Raw genomic sequence first — 23,757 nt, 5'->3', positions numbered from 1 at the left:
ATAGGAGTGACTTATAGGAGTATATGTGTCCATTTTAGAGTTAGATATAGGTATACTATATCTAGAGCAAAGGGTGATTACACCACCTTGCCCCAGCTGATTGATCAGCCAGTTGTGTGAAATAGTAATGCCAGGCCAGGGGTGGCACAATATGTGCTGCAGCCCCTGGTAGGCCTTGGATGCACCTATGCCCTGGACCCGAGGCCCTCGGGTACACTGTACAGGGGCTCACAAGGTGATCCAGGTTCCAATTGGTATGTACCTAGAGTACATGGTATCCATTTTAACAGAGAGAGCAGAGGTCCTGGGGTCCTGAATAGCAGGGCCCCAGGTCAACTAAGTCGAAAACCAGCTAAACACAAGGCAGAAAGTTGGGGGTAACCATAGTCAGATATCCACCTTCCTACACTGTGTTAAATGTGTTATTGGTGTAATATCCTTGGCATTTCTAGTTGAAGTACTGGACAGTGTAGCCTTGTAGGTACAGGCTGCATTATTGTCGTTAATTTTCTCTTAAGTGGCTATGCAGGACTGCAATGAAGACCGCGTAAGAGATTATTTTTGATTGCTCCGGGGTCCACGCACATGGGCGGAACTATTTACTAAATTATGACTATAACAGAGATACCCCTACTACAGAACTGGAGTAACAGGCAAGAAACTACTCCTTCTCTAATGGATTTCCCTGTTGTCCGGTTATAGAATCGATCAGGAACCTCTCTATCTCTTCGGTCGGAAGCACCGGCGCCGCGCCAAGTACTCTCACACCGACCTACCTCAAGTCTATAACTTGTGCCTATCACCCGAGCACAAAGAGGAAGACTGTGGTGCCTGTAAGTCATTTTGGTCGAAGAAAGCTCTACGTGTTGGTCAGGCTCGGTGACGTGAAATGCAACACCAAAGCATTGAGTACACTCCAGACATCTTGGGCCAAGATTCCTAGCTTGAAGAGTTCGAAGTGTTGGCTGCAAAAGAAGAGGCCATCTCCATCCCAGAATCCGATTCTGAACTCGAGATAGATTTGCATTACGAAGATGTGCCTCTGGGACAGTGTGCCATGAGTTCCGAAGACCTCTTGTCCCCCAAAACTATTTCATAAAATCATTTGGCTACGGCACCACCTCTACCTTCTGGCCAATGTCTGCACCTAGACAATGTTTCCGATGCCCTGCCTTCTGGCTCAGCCCCAAAACAAATCTTCAAGCCTTCTGGCCCGGGACCGAGTCAGAGAAATAATCTTTGGATCTGAAACCCTCCGCTCCGAAGGACAGATCTGGTTCAGAGCCGAAACACTCTGGTTTCAAGGACAAATCTGGTTCGGAATGAAACAAAAACTTGCTTCGGAGCCGAAATCTTCAGCTCCCAAAAGCAAATCTATTTCGGCTCCGAAATCAACGGGCAGCCTCTCCTTGCCTCCTGAACCAATATTAGACATGCTCAAGGCCAAATTGGATCCTAAATAGAAGATTTATATCCATCCTAATACAAGACCTAATTCTGCCAAAACACCAGTCCAATGCAAACTTCCTTCAGAGGACCGTGCAGATAAAATCACTCTAAAGATAAAAAAAGGACATGGTCACCAGCCCTGCTTATCCTGCCCCGCAATCCCCTCCACCTCCACCATTTTCTCCATATTTACAATTCAAGATCCCTTAATCATAACACCTCCGGTATCTTCACATACACAGCCAGAAGGGGATGATACTGATGAAGAAGACTCATTTGCCTTTAGACACATGGAAGGATTACACCATTGACCCTCCATTGGCACTGACCTAGACCTTTACCCCTCAAAGCCATCATCACCAGACGATAATGTGGCTTATCAGGAACTTGTTAGAGCAGCAGAGTATCATTGGGTGGCTTTACATAAAGAGTTCTTTAGAGGAAGACTTTTTATTTGAAACACTTGGGTCCACACACAGGTCAAGTCAAACCCTCACTATGCTAAAAGCATGATGAGGCTATATGCCCAAAAGGCATTTGGTATGATTGAATGGCCTTTCCTATTTCCAGTCTTGGATAGACTTGGATTCAGTGAGAAATATGTATGATGGATAAGACTTCTTTATACAGAGCCCCTAGCACAGGTTACAGTGAATGGTTGTAGATCCAAGGACTTTGAGCTACGAAGGGGACGCAGCAGTGATGCCCACTCTCTCCACTAATATTCGCACTGGTGCTAGAACCATTAGCGACATGGGTCAGGGGTGATCTACTTCTTCTGGGACTTGATGGATCGAAGAGTGGGAGGATAGCATCTCATTGTCTGCAGATGATATACCCCTCTACTTGGCCAACTAATATTCTTCCATACATGGGATTCTGCATATATTTACCCTCTACTAGAAATATTCAGGTTACAGTATTAACTGGGACATGTTGCTCATATACGTCCTTTGCGGCCCGGTCACCAAGCTCCCTAGACTCTGCGTTGAGTTAGAAAAGTGGGTTTCTATTGCAGTAGCGCCGCCACTTTTTGCCAGACGGCTGATGCACTTTCATTTGATGTGCCCTGGGTCCCTACCAATCAGGTTCCCAGGGCCTGTGACCAGGGAAGAACTCTAAGGCCTGCAGCCCCTATTGTGCCACCCTTAGAGGCCCTGTACCTACACACCCCACCTACCCATCTTACCCCCACCACCCCCGAACCCCTCGCCCTTCAGCTTTCCCATTGACTAGCATTGAGCGCCCAACAGCTCAAAAGCATCCTGCACCCAGCCGCCCAAATGCCCCTGGGAGTGCAACCTCTGTCCTAATCTACTTCCCCATTTGCCCTGAGCAAGTGAACATGAGCTCAGATCCCACTGCCACGTGGCCTGCTGGCCAGCAGCCACCAACCAAACTCCCCCTGCCTCCCATAGACTAATCTTGGACCTATCTCTCTCTGCACCCGGCTGCCCTTGTGCCGCTGAGGGTGTAACAACTGTACCTACCTGACCCTGGGAGACCCCTGAGTCTATGCCCGAACCGTAACTCTGCCAGTGGAGTACTTACCCAAAAGACGATAACTCACTGTTCGAGGCATGTGGGCTGCTGAATTCATATCTGTGCATAGATCGCCGCCTAGTGTTGTGTCCGGATGATTGCACCTTGTTGTCCGGGAAGAGTCTTCGAAGTATCAAGAGATAGGTGACTCCTCCCCTGGACTACAGTGCGCATGGGCATCTTCTCCATCCTCAGATTGTTTTTTCCGCCTTTGGGTTCGGATGTTATTCCTATACTCCAACTTCGGAATAAAAGCAAAACTTTTCTAAAGGCCTTCAATTTTGAAGTTCTTGTTCTCGCTCTGGACTTCTTGACTCGATCAAGCTTTCCATCTCGAACCGGTCGTCGACGCGGGCCGTTGGGCCTTTTCGAAGCCACGTGGGCCTGCTGTCGATGGAAAGGAGCCCGTTCAAAAGGTGCCCACAATGCCACTCCAAGTTCCCGCATACTGATAAACACTCAGTATGCAACAAGTGTCTATCACCAGACCATAAGGAAGAAACCTGCCCAGCCTGTGCCCAATTCCGTTCGAACAAATTCATACCGATTCGACGGGCCGCTAGGCAAGAGATGCAGCGACAGACACCCGAACCGGACAACACCTTCGATGATGACCAAGAACTTCAAGAAGCTCCAGATTCGGACCTAGAGATAGTCACCGTCGAGGACTACTCTGACTCCGACGACGAGATCCCACCGGGGCAGATCGTGAGTACACTGCCACCGACACCAATTACCCTGTTACCGAAGGCTCCGGTCAAGGCATCGCCAAAAGGCTTTAGCAAAGATCCAAAGAAACATTTGCCAGCCCCGCCTTCCGGCTCGGCTCCGAAACCAAAAGCTAAGCCTTCAGAGTCCCCAGGGCCAAGTAACGTGATCCCACAGAAGGTTCCGGAACCCAAGAAGGTAGTCAACCCGAAGGGCGTCGAACCGAAGAAGGCCGTACAGCCTAAAGGCGTCGACCCAAAGAAAACAGTCGACCCAAAGGGCAGCGAACCAAAGAAGGCCGTCGAGCCAAAGAAGGCCACCGAGCCGAAGGGCGCCGACCCGATCAAGGCTGTCGACCCAAAAAAGCCGGCTCTGCCGAAGATCACCAAAGAAGGTAGCCAACGTAAAGGGTGCAGTATCGAAGCCTGTAATCTGGCCGGAGAAGGCTATCGAACCAAAAGACATGCGCTCCAAAAACACCAGTCGATCCAAAAAAAGCCATCGACTCGGCAAAGGACAATCAACCGAAAAAACCTGTCTAGCACACGAAAGGTGTCGAACCGAAAGACCCGGTCGACCCGAAATCACTCGTCGACCCGAAGAAAGGGTCCGAGCCGAAGAAAAGCAATAAGGCACCGAAAGTCGTCGAAACAGAAGAGGGTTATCGACCCCAAAGACACCAAAAAAGTCAAAACCAAGGACAGTGGAAGAAGAACTCTTCCATCCAGATCCATCAGACGACCAGGCAAAAATATATATTAATCCTGAGACTGGTAAAGTTACAATCCTACACAGGAAGAAGAGACCACTGGACACGGACTCTCATTCCCCCATTCATCTGAAGAAGAAGGACTTGGGGCTTCTCCCTATAGACCATGGGTACTCACAAACTTTTTCTCAGGGGCCAAAATTACAGTCTGGTAGTGGCCGAGGGCCGCATAGATGGGACTGCGTGATGGGGGCGGGGTCGGTAGAGAGGCGTGGTCAGAAGAGGCAGGGCTACTAGGGTGAAAATAAAATCACCCCTTTTCAAAACATAACTAGACAGCGCTGTATTTCAAAATGCAATATATATGTGTATGTAAACCGAATAAATGCTGTCAATATTTTATTTTTATTGGGGTCTGTGTGTTTGACCATAAGTTTCTATCTGTCCCTTGTTTTTACAAAAACACAGTTTCCTGCTCTTAGGCCCTCAGTTGCACAGATACTTGGACACACCCTTCATTTGTCTCTCAGATGACACAACGCATACCCCTTAGCCTCTTAAAGTCGCTACAAGCATCCCTTAATGGCCCTGTTGAGAGTTTACAGTACCAAGTCCCAAGATCATCCAGCAAAATTCAGAAGCGTAAATGCAAAGTGCATTGATAGAGGTATGTTTTCTCTCCTCTGTCCAGCCCGCTGTGCACACCCAGGCTCATGAAACTTACCACATGCATGTAAGCCCAGGCGAAACAAGCATCAGTGACAGCATGTTGTTATATTCCTAATGGACCAAGACAGTACATGCATAAATGGTCCCATGCTGTAATGTGCATGCTTGGACCCACACAATACATGAATTCATGTACTATGCTGTAATGCCATTTACAATGGCACAATTTCCGGCATAATGGGCAAGAGAGGTGCTGTGTCTTACGCTGCCTTCTCCTAGTCAATGAACTCTTCCCAACAATGCAGCAGAGATATTGTAGTGTCAACTCCAAAATGACTATCTCAGGTAGCTGCATTTCATTTCATAATAATGCATGTATCGGGCAGAACGTCTACTATTCTTCCCTATTCTTCCCAGAGCCCTACACTCAATTACTCTCTTATTAGGGTCTGCTGTGATCCTACGTTTTCACTCTGACCCTGCACTCTGACTCTGACCCTACTGGATCCTACCTTATGACTGTTTCATGCTTGCCATATTCCTCTACTTTAACCCTCATCCTACCACTACCCACCACTTTGGCCTTAATAATTCACTTTTTTTTCTTACCTGTCCCACAGCCTAGCACTCTGTCACAACTTCACACTTCTATTTTTTACCCTCCATGTACACCACGTATTATACCTCCTGCCCAACCCATGGTTATTTCCTTATCTCATAAATGCCCCTCACACTGTCCCTACCCCCACTTTCTATTACCATTATCACAATCTGTGCCAGTACCCCTTTGCTCAGCTCATAAGTTTCCTCTGTCTGACCTTCCAACCTCATGATTACACCCCTCTTCACTCTGTTTATACTCATTTCCTGTTTTTTTTTATTTCACTACACTCATAGCCTGTCTTTTTGCACCTACTCTGGCTCCAATTTCATAGACTGATTTTTTTCCTCCACACCTTGGCTTTTTAATGCTACTCCAACTCTCCCTCCATCACACTCTACACCTATCTGGTCACACCTTTTTGGAGCCACACTTGTCTACTGTTTTCAGCATTATTTCTCTCACTCTCCTCATAAGCTATCAAACTGCCTACGCTCCAATTGTGCCCTAACACCTCATACTACGCCTAACGTTGCATTGTACGCTAATGCACCACTCTGGGCCTACCCTCTCATTGTGCCCTACTGCGTCACTCAGCGTCTACTCACTCATTGTGCCTGTATACCTTCACCCTACTGAAGATTCACTCTATTGATAACAGTCCCGTTGTCCTTCCTGCAGTTCTGCTCTACACCTTCACTCCACTGCTTCCATTGTTGTCGTACCCCTCGCTATTTCCTTGCCCATGTCCCTGACTTTACTCTGCGCTCATATTTCACATTGCTCCTACTCCATCGCTCCCTTCTGTTAACCCCTAACCTTTCCATACCTTCTCACTACGCTTTTCATTCTGCTTTATGCTTTATTCATACAGCGTGTGCCAGTCCCTCTGTTTTTCCTTTCTCTGCCCTTCATCTCTGCCCATTCATCTCTTTGTGCACACTATGCCCCTGTCCCCTCAGCTCTGACTCTACCTAATGGTTGCCAAAACCAATAACTATTTGCTGTTAAATTCTGTAGCATAAAAGACCTGATGATACATCTGTATCACAACTCAGACAGGTAGTGTTGGAGGACTATACATTATTACACTTTAAGTAATGCAAAAAGCAAGTTGAATTGCCTTTAAGAAATGTGGGGAAGCTGGGATTTATATATAACTGTACGGTCCTTCCGAGGCATATAATGTTGTGTATAAGCTGCATCCCCTCCCCCAATTCCACCTGTAAACTTTTCCTAGCACCACTGTTGTCAACAGTGAGCCTGTAGGTACCTCATGTAAAGACATACCATAAAACAAAAGGTTAGGCGCAGCCAAAGGATCGACGTGAGGACATTGCTGGATCTTAGTTTTATTTATGTGGTTTACACCACGTGCTGGCATTGAGAGCCTGAGGCAGGAAATGCCGGGCTTGGCTGAAACCTAACCTGGGGGCCATAAAAACATACATTTAATTAAAGAGACAGCTGTTTTAGCATCACCAATTGAGACATTAAAGAGGCCACACTGCGAGCAGCATGCCCTGGCAGCACAGAAAATGCTCTCAAAGGCTGCGTGAGCAAGTGACGTCAGAGAGGCAGGTGAGGGCGGGGGGCTCGAGGTGAGAAAATGGTGTTGTTTGTGCCTGCTGTCTTCATGGGGGCTGCATGGAGTGACCTGGCGGGCCGCAAATGGCCCGTGGGCCGTACTTTGAGTACCGCCGCTCTAGACCCTTCATTCCTTTCTATCCCGCTATGCCTACTATGCCTTTTGCTCCTAACTCTCCTTCTCACTATGGGGGCAATGAGGGAAAAACAGGGGAGGATCCTCAGCATGATTATGATTTTCCAGAAGATCTTAACCCCCAAGATGAACCATGGGGGGAGCCAACTGACCCATATGACACCCATCCCATCTCTGACGTCTCCTCATACCCAACAAATCCGTCACCTACTGACGACACTATTGTCTTCAACCAACTAATAAACAGGGCAGCGCAGTACCACAACGTAGACATGCACAATGACCCTATAGAAGAAGACTTCTTATTTGACACTTTCCCTACTTCAGAGAAAAATGTCAGAACACTACTATGCTAAAGGTAGTGTTAAAATACGCGCCTGATCTATTTAAAGATACAGCCAGGGCACGTGTAATCAATCCTAGGATTGTAAAGAAATATAAAGCGGCCCCTACAGACCCTACCTACATCAGAGGTCAGTTACCATTAAACTCACTGGTAGTGGCTAATGCAGGCAAAAGGGCCAACTCGCAGACAACAGTGGAGGCTCCTCCTCCTGATAAAGGGTCAAAAATACTAGAGGCCTCAGGTAAAAGGGTAGCATCACAGGCCTCCAATTCATGGAGAATTACGAATACACAAGCTCTGCTAGCTCGTTACGATAGAGCACACTATGATCAGCTTGAAAGCTTAATACAACACCTGCCTGAGCCTTTTAAAGCCCAAGCTAATGACCTCATACGGGAGGGAACATTTATTACAAACACCTCCATCAAATGTGCGCTTGACGCAGCCGACACCTCAGCCAGATCTATTTACACTTGCGTTTTACTACGACGACATGCATGGCTGCGTATTTCGGGCTTTAAGAATGAGGTGCAGTCCACCATTCTTAACCAGCCAGTCAATCAAGACTTCCTTTTTGGCCCTGCAGTCAACACCATTCTAGACAAAATAAAAAAAGACACAGAAACTGCAAAATCAATGGGTGCATTGCAGTTTCAGCAACACAGAGGTTCCTTTCGACGCTCCTCATACAGAGCAGCTACACGAGGCAATACCTTACAGACCTCATCTTCATACAAAGGCAACACCCAAGGTTCCTTTAACGAAAATTCCAACAGAGGAGGTTATAGGGGCAACAATAACAAAGGAAGAGGACATGGAGGCAATAATACCAGAGCCTCCACTGCCACAAAACAGTGACTTCATCACGCTACCTCCAGACCACCTACCACCGGTCGGAGGCAGACTCCAACAATTCCTACCTGTCGAACGCAATTACCGCAAACAGGTGGGTGAGACAAATTATCCAATATGGTTATTGCCTAGAACTCACTTCAACCCCACCAAACATACCACCCAGACACCGTCCTATGTCCAAAGAACACATCACCCTGCTACAACAAGAGGTGAAATGCATGCTGGAAAAGGGGGCCATAGAGCCGGTCCCTTTCCAGCACCAAGGGACGGAGTATACTCCCTATACTTCCTTATTCCCAAGAAGGACGGCTCCCTCAGACCAATACTGGACCTCAGACCCCTAAATCAATACATACTGCTGGAGCACTTCCATATGATCACACTACAGCAAGTGCTCCCGTTGCTACAGCAAGAAGACTTCCTAGCAACATTGGACCTCAAGGACGCGTATTTTCACATACCCATCCATCCAGCTCACAGAAAATATCTCAGGTTCACAATAGAAGGTCAACACTACCAATTCAAAGTTCTCCCCTTCGGTATAACCACTGCTCCAAGAGTGTTCATAAAATGCTTAGCGACAGTAGCTGCACATTTCAGGAGGCAACACATCCATGTGTTCCCGTACCTAGACGATTGGCCCATACAAGCAAAATCGTACCAACAGTGTGCAAGAGACACGTCTCAGACACTTCAGCTGCTACACGGTCTAGGGTTTTCAATAAACTACCCAAAATTGCATCTACAGCCGTCCCACACACAACAATATCTGGGAGCTACTATAGATACCTCAGTGGCAAAGGCATACCCAAACTCAGCAAGGATAGCCAGCATGCAGATGCTGATTCGCAAATTTCTGCCACAACACTCTCTTCCAGCTCGAGTCTTTATGCAGCTCATAGGCATGATGGCCTCCTGCATATTCATTGTCCCCATGCCAGACTCCAAATGCGTCCATTGCAAGAATGCCTAGCACGGCAGTGGAACCAAGCTCAAGGGCAAGTAAAAGACCTAGTGTTGGTAGACAGTCACGCTCACAACTCTCTGCAGTGGTGGAACCCACAAAACCTTTCCAAGGGGCGACTGTTCCAAGAGCCGGTTCCAAAACTAGTACTAACAGCGGACGCATCACTGACAGGCTGGGGAGCCCACCTCCTTCACTACACAGTACAAGGGCTCTGGACAATCAAACAAAAGAAACTGCATATCAACCAACTAGAGTTGCTAGCATTATTCCTAGCCCTGAAAGCATTCCAAAAATACTTGTACAGCAAGACTGTGTTGATCCGGACGGACAACATGACAGTAATGTACTATATCCAGAAACAGGGAGGAACACACTCTCCACAACTGTCCCACTTGGCACAGAGCATATGGAAGTGGGCAATTCCAAAATATATCTTTCTTCTGGCAGAACACCTCCCAGGGAAAGACAATCAAATAGCAGATCTGCTCAGCAGGCACAGCCAACAACTACACGAATGGGAGATTCACCCCCAAGTTCTCCAACCATTCTTCAGGAAGTGGGGACACCCAGAGATAGACCTGTTTGCCACAAACGAAAACTCAAAATGCCAGGACTTTGCTGCCAGGTTCCCACATCCGTTGTCAGAAGGCAATGCGATATGGATGAACTGGTCAGGCAGATTTGCGTACACTTTTCCCCAAGCACCACTGATTCCGCTGTTGGCACGCAAACTGCGCCAACAATCACTCACACTAATCCTAGTTGCTCCCACATGGGCGAGACAGCCATGCTACACAACGTTCCTGGAACTTTCAGTAGTTCCTCATCAAAGGCTGAACCTCGCACCCCATCTTCTAACTCAGAACCATGGAGAAATCAGACACCCAGATCCCAATCAGATGAACCTAGCGATCTGGCTCCTGAAGTCTTAGAATTTGGATACCTTAACTTGCCTCCAGACTGCATGAACATCATTAGAGAGGCAAGACGACCAACTACAAGAGCGTGCTATGCAGCTAAATGGAAGAGATTTGTCATTTACTGCAACAATAACCATATCAACCCTTTGGATGCTTCCATACAGAACATTATATGTTACCTGCTGCATCTTCAAAGATGCAACCTAGCATACTCTTCCATAAGACTACACCTCGCTGCTATAGCAGCATACCTTCAAAACAGGCAATACCTTTAACTGTTTAGAGTACCAGCAATAAAGGCTTTTATGGAGTATCTTAAAAGGGTGATCCCTCCAAGACACCCACCTTCCCCAGTCTGGAATCTAAACATAGTACTTAACAGACTTATGGGACCTCCTTTCGAACCTCCATACTCATGCGAACTGCAGTTCTTAACGTGGAAGGTGGCATTCTTGATTGCCATTACCTCACACAGGCGAGTTAGCGAGTTACAAGCACCAACAATTTAAGAACCCTTCATGCAAGTACATGCTAACAGGGTGGTTCTCCGAACAAACCCTAAGTTTATGCCAAAGGTGATATCCAATTTCCATATTAATCAATCGATAGAACTGCCAGTGTTCTTCCAAAATCCACAGTCAGTAGCTGAAAGAGCCCTACACACGCTAGATGTCAAGAGAGCTCTGCTTTATTATGTGGACAGAACGAAATCCTTTAGGAAAATAAAGCAATTATTTGTTGTTTTATCACCACAATATAAAGTAAACCAATATCAAAGTCAGGAATAGCCAGATGGATAGTTAAGTGCATTCAAATATGTTATCAAAAGGCCAAACGCACTTTAACTGTCCCCCCAAGAGGACATTCTATGCGAAAAATGGGGGCATCCATGGCTTTCCTAGGAAATATTCCTCTTGAAGACATATGTAGAGCAGCCACATGGACTAGCATACACACTTTCTCAAAACACTACTGTGTAGACGCGTAAGCAAAGCAGCAAACTGCTGTAGGCCAGGCTGTCCTCAAAACTCTTTTTCAAACTGCTGCAGCTGGCACAGGTAACCACCGCTAGAGGAGATACTGCTATACAGTCTATGCACAGATATGAATTCAGCAGCCCACATGCCTCGAACGGAATATGCTACTTAACAGTATGCATCTTTTCTTGCCATGTAGGGCTGCTGACATTCATATCACCCGCCCTCCTCCCCGGTGCCTGTCGCAGCTGCAGCATTATCTTTTGCATTGCCATCTCTTACTTTACTATCTCCCTATCTGCCACAATGGCGAAAAACAATCTGAAGATGGAGAAGATGCCCATGCGCACTGTAGTCCAGGGGAGGAGTCACCTATCTCGCAATATTTCGAAGACTCTTCCAGGACAACAAGGTGCAATCATCCGGACCCAACACTAGGCGGCGATCTATGCACAGATATGAATGTCAGCAGCCCTACATGCCAAGAACAGATGCATACTGGTAAGTAGCATATTCCTTTCCACAATAGGGTAACATATAACTGATCTTCTAAGTGTGGAGTTTTGAAACTTTAAAATATTCGTCTAAAAACAGCTGAAATATGAAAACAAAAATACTCACCTGTTATCAGGAGAGATCCCAGGGCTGGATCTTGTTGCCCAGCACGGACCTTGAAAAGTAATTACAACCGTACTTACTGCGAACTCCATTTTCTCCCATAGGAAACCAATGACTCGTTTACTGTGAAATGTCTTCTAAACTTTGATTTTTGCAAACTACAAATGTTCTTTAAAAATCGTACCAACTATAAAACCGTAATTACTTACCTGTTTTAGATAGATGTCCCAGTGCTGAACCTAGGAGTCCAGCACTGGATTACAAAAGTAACAAGAACATACTGTTCGAGGCATATGGGCTGCAGATGGTACATTTATGAATAGATCGCCATCTGGTGTTGGGCTCGGATGATTGCACTTGTTTTTCTCTTGGAGAAGTCTTTGTAGTCACGAGACCGATGACTCCTCCCTTGGGTGCTAGTGCGCATGGGCATCAGCTCCATCCTTAGATTGTTTTTTTCCGCCATCGGGTTCGGATGAGGATCGAAGCGCTCCGAGCGCGAGTTCATTTCCATTTTGACGCGCTTCGACGTCAACAAGATTTTCAGCTTCTACGTCGACTAGACCAGGAGGCCTAGCTCGACGTAGTCCAGCCCGAAGTCCATGGAAAGGACTCCATTCAAAAAATGTCCAACATGTGGTGCTAAATTCCCACACAAGGACCTACACAAGGTGTGCAACCTCTGTTTATCACCTGAACACGAGTCCAGGGACTGTGAAGCCTGCGCGGCATTCTCCTCCAAGTCGACGGTTAGAAACCGTCGAGCCCGAAAACACGAGGCGTCGAGAATGCAGTCAGACGCAATCCCGGAGTTGTTCGAGGCCCAACATCCCGAGGACGAAGAAGAAGATGAGGATGGGTCGGAGTCGGAAGCGGACGAGTCTGATGTCGAAGAAATCGACGTCCATCAAACCGTCAGTGACGACGTCCCTTTACCAAAAAACCGACCCAGAGTGGTGTCGACCCTGCTTTCAAGCTCGGTCAGACAACCGAAAAAAGTTTCCGACACCCCGCCCTCGGGCTCGGCAACGATACCGAAACACTCGGCCTCCCACCATGTCGGATCCGAGAAGCGGTCGGCATCGACATCGACACCGAAGCTCCATACCAAGGAAAGCTTGCAGTCGAAACACTCCATGTCGAAACCGAAACATGCTTCGACGTTAAAGATTTCCTCGACACCGAAAAAATCGGACTCTACCAAACTCTCGGTACCGAAAACACATAACACAGATAATTAGAAACAAAAACACCTTTCTGAACCAAAGACTTCGGTAACGCCACAGGAGCAACAAACAGATCCAAAACCAAAGACTCTGTTTATTGATCCACAAACTGGCATGGTGGTGACAAAACTACCTAAAAAGAGGAAAAATGAACAGTTGGAGGACAAAGCTCCTCCCCCTAAGAAGAGAACAATGGGGACTAAAACAACTCCTCCCCTTTCTCCACAACCTACAGACACACCCTCTTCTCCTCTTCCTCACACTCTGCCAGCTATTCCTCCACCTTCTACACCATGCCCATCTACACCTCAAACAGATGTAGAAAGTGACACAAGGGTGGGGGAACTTCCTAGGGATGATAACGACACTATCCCAGAAGACGCAGACCCATGGGAAGACAATAACGCAGTGTCAGATAACGAGAATTACCCTCAACTGTATCCCTCAAAACCCTCACCACCTGATGATAATACGGGTTTTGCACAATTAATTAATAGGGCAGCAAAATACCACAAGGTAGATTTACATGCGGAACCTCAAATAGAATATTTCCTTTTAGAAACACTACCTTCTGCACAAAGGACTTCAGGAACCCTACCAATGCTTAAGGGTCTCCTCAATCACACATCAAATATATTTAAAGACCCTGTAAGAGCTAGGGTATTAAACCCAAGAATTGATAAAAAATATAAGGCTGCCCCAAAGGACCCAATATTTATTAAGGGACAAATACCTCTCGACTCACTAGTGGTCACAAACGCTCGTAAGAGGAAAAATTCACTAACTACAGGAGAAGCTCCTCCTCCTGACAAGGAGAGTAGCATCCCAAGCGGCAAAGAGCTGGCGCATAGCTAATACGCAAGCGCTACTTGCACGTTATGATAGAGCTCATTATGATGAGTTAGAAAAACTCATTACACATCTCCCGAAAGAACATCAAAAAAGGGCAGATCAGCTCATACAAGAAGGGAAGATAATAACTAACACTTCCATTAAGTGCGCCTTAGACGCAGCAGACACTGCAGCAAGCTCCATAAACACCAGTATGCATGGCTCAGAGTCTCAGGGTTCAAACAAGAGGTACAAACTTCCTTGTTGAAAAACCTTTTGATGGTAAAACACTTTTCGGCTCAAGTACAGATGAGGCGTTAAAAAAGATGAAGAAAGACACCGAAACGGCTAAGTCAATGGGAGCATTACAACAGCCAGCTCAAAGGTGTTCCTTTCCTAGGTCCACCTATAGAGGCGGATCAAAGAATACAGGCACAAGCCAGCAATCAACCTCTTTTACCCCAACATCACCCAGAGGTAATTCCAGAGGCAGTTACAGAGGTAATAACAAGAAGGGTAGAGGTCGCGGAAATAACAACCGCAACTCTCCTACCCCAAAACAGTGACTTCCCACAGCTCCCCCCAGACCATGTAACACCGGTCAGGGAATGCCTAGCACAGTTCCTACCTGTCTGGGAAAACATCACATCAGACAGGTGGGTGAGACAAATTATCCAACATGGTTATTGCCTGGAACTCACAGCTATCCCACCAAACATCCCCCCAAACAGCGTCCAATGAGTCAAGATCATCTGACATTGTTAAAACAGGAAGTACTATCACTACTACAAAAGGATGCCATAGGGAAGGTTCCACAACATCAACAGGGAACAGGAGTATACTCTCTATACTTTCTAATCCCCAAAAAAGACGGGTCTCTAAGGTCAATACTGGACCTCAGACCTCTCAATGCATACATAAATTCGGAACATTTCCACATGGTTACGCTCCAACAAGCACTTCCTTTACTGAAGAAAGGGAACTTACTTCCTACACTGGATCTAAAAGACGCTTACTTTCATATCCCAATTCACAAAGCCTACAGAAAATATCTCGGGTTTGTTGTAGAAGGACAACATTATCAGTTCAAAGTCCTTCAGTTTGGGGTCACACAGCACCAAGGGTGTTCACAAAATGCCTAGCAGTGGTTGAAGCACACCAAAGAAGACAACAAATACATGTCTTCCCTTACTTGGACAATTGGCTAATAAAGGCCACGTCACAAAAGGAAGGTCTTCAAAACACACAAAAAACAATTCAGCTGCTGCACCAGCTAGGGTTTACGGTGAACTACACAAAATCACACCTGCAACCAAACAAGGTTCAACAATATCTAGGGGCTACTATAGATGCAGAAAAAGGCAAAGTATACCCCAATCCAGTCAGGATTCAAACAATGTTCACATTGATTCAAAGATTTCAACCACAACACTCACTAACAGCTTGAGTGTTCATGCAGTTATTGGGGAGGATGTCCTCTTGCATACTGCTAATACCATATGCCAGACTACAGATGCGACCGCTGCAAGAATGCCTAGCTACACAGTGGAATCAGGCTCAAGGTCAGATTACAGATCTGGTGTTGGTAGACGACCGCACACATCGCTCTCTGAAGTGGTGGAACACAACAAACATTTCCAAAGGACGGTTGTTCCTAGAGCCAATTCCACAAGTGGTGCTAACAGCGGATGCATCGCTCACCGGATGGGGAGCTCATATGGACAAATATACAGTACAAGGAAGATGGAGTGTACAGCAAAGAAAACTGCACATCAATCACCTAGAACTACTAGCAGTGTTTCTAGCTTTAAAAGCTTTTCAAATGCAAATCCTCAACAAAGCAGTCCTGATCAGAACAGACAACATGACTGCAATGTAGTATATTCAAAAACATGGGGGGAGTCGCTCTCTCAACTATCTAGACTAGCGCAGGAAATTTGGAGATGGGCCATTCCTCAAAACATCTATCTGTTAGCAGAACACCTACCAGGAGTTCGAAATCAGATAGCAGACATCTTAAGCAGAGAGTCCGAACAAATACACGAATGGGAACTGCACAACCAGATACTGCAACCATTCTTCCAAAGATGGGGGCAACCAGAGATAGATCTCTTTGCCACTCATCAGAACGCAAAATGCCAAAGCTTCGCATCCAGGTACACACACCACCTGTCGCAGGGCAATGCATTATGGAAAAATTGGTCCAACAAATTTGCATACGCTTTTCCCCCTCTCCCACTAATTCCATTAGTGGTTCGAAAACTGCAACAACATTCAATGACCATGATTCTAGTAGCACCCACGTGGGCACGACAGCTGTGGTTCACCACGCTCCTGCAACTCTCACAGGTGCCACATCAAAAATTAAGAATCTTACCCATGCATCTTACACAGAACCATGGAGAAAGAATGCACCCAGATCCCAAACAACTGAAGCTAGCGATCTGGCTCCTGAGGTCCTAGAATTTGGATACTTAAATTTACCTCCAAACTGTATGGAAATTATTAAGCAAGCAAGGCGTCCCACCACCAGAGCATGCTATGCAGCAAAGTGGAAAAGGTTTGCTGTATACTGTAATAGTAACAACATCAACCCTCTGGACTCATCAACAAAAAATATTATTTGCTATTTACTACACTTACAACAATGTAACCTTGCTCACACCTCCATTAGAGTACATCTTGCAGCTATAGCAGCGTACCTGCAAAACAGGCAACACCTATCCCTGTTTAGAGTACCCGCAATTAAAGCTTTCATAGAATGCCTCAAAAGAGTCATTCCACTAAGACTGCCACCTTCTCTAGGCTGGAATCTCAACATAGTACTCACTAGACTAATGGGACAACCTTTTGAACCTATGCACAAGTGTGAAATTCAATTTCTTACTTGGAAGGTGGCTTTACTTATAGCCATTACCTCCCTCAGGGGAGTGAGTGAATTACAGGCATTCACAATACAAGAACCATTTCTACAGTTACACCAGAATAAAGTGGTTCTTAGAACAAACCCAAAGTTCTTGCCTAAAGTGATTTCAGCATTCCACATCAATCAGCCAGTGGAACTACCTGTATTTTTTCCAAAGCCACAGACGGTAGCAGAGAGGGCCCTATATATATTAGATGTCAAAAGGACAATATCATATTACATAGAAAGAACACAAACTTTCAGGAAAACTAAACAACTATTTGTAGCATTTTCACCAACACATAAAGGCAATCCTATATCTAAAGCAGGCATTGCTAGGTGGATTGTAAAATGTATACAAATATGTTACATGAAAGCAAAGAGAACATTAATTGTTCCTCCTAGAGCTCATTCTACACGTAAACTAGGGGCATCTATGGCATTCTTAGGAAACATTCCCCTAGATGACATATGCAAGGCAGCAACTTGGTCTACACCACATACCTTCCCAAAACACTACTGTGTTGATGTGCAGGCAACACGCCAAGCAAGGGTGGGCCAGGCTGTACTAAAAACCTTATTTCAAACTGTTGCAACAGACACTGGTAACCACCGCTAGGGAGGTAACTGCTGTATAGTCTATTCATAAATGTACCATCTGCAGCCCATATGCCTCGAAAGGAATATGCTACTTACCAGTATGCATCTGTTCTTGGCATAGAGGGCTGCAGAGTGGTACATGCCCTTCCTGCCTCCCCGGAAACCTGTGTCTGTTCCAACACTATCTTATTTAGATACACTTACATGGGCATCTCTTTCTGTATTCTATCATACTACTCCATCTAACCCTACTATGGCAAAACAATCTAAGGATGGAGCCGATGCCCATGCGCACTAGCACCCAAGGGAGGAGTCATTGGTCTCGTGACTACAAAGACTTCTCCAAGAGAAAAACAAGTGCAATCATCCGAGCCCAACACCAGATGGCGATCTATTCATAAATGTACCACTCTGCAGCCCTCTATGCCAAGAACAGATGCATACTGGTAAGTAGCATGTTCCTTACCTGCAATTTGAATTTCCTTCCATAGGATAACATTGCCTGCTTTTTGCTGAAAAAGGTTTGAAGTGTCGATTTTGCAAACTTATAAATATTCGTAAAAAATCGCCTGTATAACAAAAACACAATCTTTCAACTGTTTACAGGTGGTGCACCAGTGCTGGATCTAGGATCCATCCTTGAGTCAGAAAGAGTAACCATAACCCCCTTACCTGCTAAGTAAATTTCTTCCATGGAAAATCATTGACTGCTTTTCTGTCAACTTTTAAAATATTAAAATATTGCTTAAAAAATCACTACTGTGACTTTATCGATTTTGCTCAACTGTTTACAGTACATGTCCCAGGACTGAATCTAGGATCCAGTCCTGCAGTTAGAAAAGTAATCCTAGAAGTAATCTATTGCCTTCTTTTACGAATTCTGTGACTATTGGATTCAAAAGTTTATTGCCTTTTTGAGAAGTATTTAACTTAAGTAACTCATCCTGAGAAAGTATATTTTGAAACCTTGTTGGTTCTAAAAATAAAACGACTATATCTTTTGATACAAAACAATTGGCCTAGAGTACAGTTCTTGAGTATGTGAGACCATTTGCTGAGTGTGTACAACAAATGCTTTACACTGTCCTCTGATACTGCCTTACTGCTCGACCAAGCTACCACTTTAGAGAGTAAGGTTTTAACTAACTGTAGCCTCTGTCAAACCTCTGGGGACTGGAGACTTTGTGCACACTGTACCTATTTGGGAACAGTATATACAGAGCCACTTTCTCACAAGACAGTATTAATTTTGAGCTCTAGCGCCGTGTGGACCTGCTGTACCGCCTCCAATATGTCCGCCAGAGTTGGGGCTTCGTCCGTGGGCTGCCGTTTGATACCTTTCTCCGGTTGTGTCCCCTCCAAATCTCCGGATTTGGAGTTGGCATTTTTAGATAGCTTCTGGAGAGTGGATGGCTTGGGGCCCCTTGATGTGACCATTGTGTCCCTCTCCTCCACCTCAAGCAGAAAGCGATCAAAGTAAGGAGATCCAGGGGGGGAGTGTGGGCACAACCACAGAACGCCTTACAGCTGCTAGACACTTGTCCTTACTTCGCGCGTGTCTCAAAATTGCAGCCGGTGTAGTGTGTAGCAGCGCAGTGTGGGCCTCGCGGGGTTCCATCCCGAGGTCAATGTTGCCCAGGCATCAATGCGTAGGGAAGTCAAGGAGCGTCACTGTCCGCTACTGGTGAGTCGAGCCCCCCACTCCCTGTGAGAACAGGCCTTCATTTGGAGAGAAGGGAGGGGGTAAGAAGGGGCCACCTTCTCTGGGTGGCATTCGGGTAATCTCAGCGCCGGGACACCTCCGCCGGAGGTAGCCGTGTGCTTTATAAGCTTCAAAAATAAATAAATAAATAAGATCCAGTCCAGAAGAATTGGCCTCACTAGCTACTAAAGATGCATGGGTCCCCACATTATCACCTCTAACAAGCGGGGTCACAAGGCTGATGAGGAGATCCCCCAATCCACACTCCGTACTTTGGTCTTTCCAGGCAGAAATGCTCTATGCAATCCGCTCAGTCCAGGCGCTTTCAGCAGGGCACCCCGGGCTGACGCAACTCACCGGCTGACCAGCGCACAGCACAATGGTTCCCAGCGCCTCCAGGCGTGCCCAGGCATTGCCATCCCACTGCAGGGTAGTCCAGAAGTCTTAAGTAGCGTCCCGGTCCGACTGCTCCCAGCGCGCGTCCCAGCCGCAGCACAGGCCGCACGACTTCACAGTTGGGTCCACACTAGTCTCGCGGCTGTGGAGTAAAGTTGGTGCTGGCGCCGGCGTCTGATGTTCAAATCGTCTCAGGGATAGGTCCGGGTAATCCGCAGCTTGAGGCCCTCCTCTGACCACGATGATTCTGGTCAGACCAATCTATGTAGCGGATTTCAACGGGGAATTAGCCGGCGGCCGACCGGAGCTCTACCCCAGAGCGGCCCTCTCGGTTGTCGGCTGGCCACGCCCCGTTGCCACGCTGTTTCTTGCTGGTTTTAAAAAAAAGTTTTCACAAAATGTATATCTCCAGATCCCCTTTTTGGATTTTGATGATTTTTGTCATACAGCGTTTCATGATGTTTAAAAATTGGGGATGTTTATTGGGTTGTGCTTTGACTTTATAACTGTTTTTGTACTGTAAATAATTAATTTTTCATAAGTTAAGCTCATCTTCACTGTGACATAGCTACTATGGATTGATCCCATGTTTGTTTAAAGGATATGATTAGCCAAACAAGATTTTGGACCTAATACTTGAAAAGGCCATGCAACCTATCCAACCAATAAACTATTCTCTTAGAAAAGCTAAATGGCTATTCCTGTTTGATAGATGTGTTTTGATGTTTGATGGAAACATATAATGTGGTGATTTTGCCTCAAAATTGACCATTCAGCAGCAGCTTTCAGATCTAATCTTTCTGGGTGTGTTTTGCTGCCTACAGGTGGGGCCGCTGGAAAGATATCCTGTCACATGGTCGTTTCAAGCGTCGAATGTCAGAGAGAGATGTGGAGATCATCTGCCGCACTATCTTGGTTTACTGTCTGTTGCACTATCGCGGTGATGAGACCATCAAGAGCTTCATATGGGACCTGATCAGCCCACTTGAGAATGGGCAGTCTAAGGAGCTGCAGAACCACACTGGTAATTGTAAGACTTAAAGATGTGCATTGATACTCACCTTCTACAGATCATTGATATAAAGCATTTTGTGTTAGTTGTGTGTGTATTTTATCTGTCATTGGTCCTAGAGGAGCAACCTTCTGAATCTTTTTGTCTGCCAGTCTCCTAACTTCCTCCTTTTATAGAGGAAGTGCTTTATATCTGTGTACCAATTAGCCATAACTTCACCGTCCTGTGGGTGATATAGTATTTATTTTCCATTTGCTTGATCTGATTTAAAGATGCAATGTTCTCTGTATTGATTTACAAAGTATAGTCTGTATGTTCCAGAGGTGAAAGTCCTATCTTTGTTTCAGTCCAGTCAGCCTTTGGATAAAAGTGGCTGTGCTAGTTTCTAGACTTTTCAGAATGTGGAGGGAAGTTGTTTGTTCTAATCAACTCAAATCCATTCCTATTTTTGAAAGGCCAAATGCCTATGCCAAATTGTGGAGCCTTACTGCTAGTATCCAAGTTTCTCAACTTTGGCATCTATGATAATACACATGCGGATTGATACAGGTGCCTAAGACTTCTGATAAATTCTTATAGCATAGTGGGGAGATTGCTAAAATGATGTGATTTCTTGCTGAATATGTAACCTTCTACAACGTCTTCTTGACTGTTTATCTGATTGTTTGGTTTGTTGCTCATCATTCTGGTCACCTGCCAGGTCTTTCCATCCCAGTGCCTCGTGGACGCAAAGGCAAGAAGATGAAATCACAAAACAACTTTGATGTCCACAAGGCCGATTGGATACGCAAGTACAACCCAGACTCAATCTTCCAGGATGAGGGTTACAAGAAGCACCTCAAGCACCAGTGCAATAAGTAAGTCCATCATCTGCTTAGACCGTACGGCATAAAGCATGGGCCGGATATCTTTTGTAGCACAAGTGCAGCAAGTGAAGCCCACATAATGACTACAGTGTCTGTGCTATAGGTTAACTGACATCCAGCACTCCGTGTTTGTACTCTGCATAAGCTTGGTTACATAAGGTGTAGGATGGATATCATCTGCTCTATGTAGGACGCTGGCTCTGTATACTATACCAAAGTGAGGTATAGTGTGCACAGAGTTCAGTTGAACCACAAAGGTAGGCAGAGGTAAAAGTAGATAGCACCTTACTCTCTATTTGTGCTAGTCTGGGTAAGCAGTAAGGCTTTATCAGAGGGTAGTGTTAAGCATTTGTTGTAGACACTCAATCAGCAAATGATGTCACACACTCAAAAAATGAACTCAGACCAATTTTGTTTGTATAAAAATATAATGTTCTGTAGTAGGGGATCTCTGTGTATAGTCATAATCTAGTGAATAGTCCCGCCCATGTGCGTGGACCCCGGAGCAATCAAAAATAATCTCTTAAAGTGTCAAAAAAATGCAGAACTGCACAGACACTTAAGAGAATATAAAGACATATAATGCAGCCTATAACAGGCCACACTGTCCAGTACTTCAGCTAGAAATTCCACCAAAAATCCACAAACCGCAAAGCCTGTCCAGATTTCCCTAGCCTTCAGCAAAAACCCTCTGGAATGATAGAGAGGAAGACATGGACAGACAAGCCCCAAAGGCTGCCATTATGTGGCTTAAAACAGGATACTGTGCCTTTAAGAGAACTTTCCAGAACTTCACAGTATCCTAGAATGCACTGCAGGTCCCTTTTACTTTCAGTTCTTTTTTCCGGCTCCTGCAAGCAGGACCCTGGAGCATTGAGCGCTCCCTTTTTAAGGGTTTTTGGTGATTTTTTTAAATGCTTTTCTCACAATAAGTGCTTTATTGTACTTTGGTGCCTTTCTCCTTGGTTCTTGCACTCTGTTTTTTGTAGAATATGCCTGCTTTATTCGATAAATGCCCAAAGTGCTCCATGAAGAAGGCCAAATCGGATCCCCATGTGGTGTGTATCCTCTGCCTTCCTTCTTCACATATCCCGGAGGAGTGTGTGATATGTCAAGGCTTCTCTTGCAGGACCCTGAAGGACAGGAAGAAGATCAGACTTCAGGGCCTCGAGGAAAGAAGATTGAAGGTACAAGGTGGGTCTGGAGGGGCTACTTGTGCCCATGCTGAGGCCTCTGGGGGGCTCCCCAGGGGCTGGAAGGCCAGCAAACGCCACCATTCTCCGCCTGGGTCCATTGCTCCCACTACGGCGTCGAGAGGGATGACTACGGTCTGCTCCCCATCGTCGGAGACTAAACGACGTCGACGCTAGGCGTCGAGGGATGTTACTAGACCGTCGAAGTCCCTGGTGACTGTTTCTTCGTCGTCCTCGTCGGCATCGAGCTTTCAACGTCGACAGGACCGGCGTCGGCGCTCGCCGCCGAGGCGATGCCGCCGTTTGCCGTCGGCGAAGAGGAGGCGTTCGGCGTCGAGGGAGTCCTCGTCGTCAAGGTCGCCGTCAAGGCACAGGTCGCCGTCGAGGCACAATTCGCCGTCAAAGCACGGGTCGACGTCGAGGCCCTTGTCGCCGTCAAAGCCCAGATCGCCGTCGAGGCATGGCAGATCGCCGTCGAGGCATGGCAGATCGCCGTCGAGGCATGGCAGATCGCCGTCGAGGCATGGCAGATCGCCATCGAGGCATGGCAGATCGCTGTCGAGGCATGGCAGCTCGACGTTAGGAGTCTGGCGCTCGCCGTGTGGTCGCCGTTCCTCGACGTCAAAGAGAGGCGGAAAGAGGCCTGACGCTGTGGGAAGTTCGCCAACGTCCCAGGCTGGTAAAGATGGAGGTTCGCCGGGCTCGGTGTACTCCGAGGTGTATACCGCATCGGGGAAGGTGAGTCCCCCTCCTCCGTTGCCGAGGGGCCTCCCCCCGAGGACTCCTACTCCTCCTCCGTTGCCTCCACCGCATCCTGGACCAGGGTTGCCAGTGAAGCCGCATCCAATTCCACCGAGGTAGACTTCGCTGCCTATTCTTCCTACGCCTCCCAAGGGTACGCCTAAACCGAAGGCTCCGCCCAAGCCCAAGTCACCCGGTTGA

At 46.5% G+C, this 23,757-nt stretch overlaps 1 protein-coding gene across 1 annotated transcript in view; it reads left to right on the top strand.

The window, feature by feature from the left end:
- CHD8 (chromodomain helicase DNA binding protein 8) overlaps nucleotides 1-23,757 on the top strand; it is a 911,220-nt gene that overhangs the window by 533,703 nt on the left and 353,760 nt on the right. Inside the window, exons 22-23 of the mRNA XM_086919771.1 lie at nucleotides 20,569-20,774; nucleotides 21,457-21,613. Of these exons, the coding sequence (XP_086775897.1) occupies nucleotides 20,569-20,774; nucleotides 21,457-21,613 (363 nt within the window). The remainder of the gene's footprint in view (nucleotides 1-20,568; nucleotides 20,775-21,456; nucleotides 21,614-23,757) is intronic.

Source organism: Lissotriton vulgaris, chromosome 5 (assembly GCF_964263255.1).
Source record: "Lissotriton vulgaris chromosome 5, aLisVul1.2, whole genome shotgun sequence".
Lineage (NCBI taxonomy): Eukaryota > Metazoa > Chordata > Amphibia > Caudata > Salamandridae > Lissotriton > Lissotriton vulgaris.
This window is presented reverse-complemented; position numbering and strand designations above follow the sequence as displayed.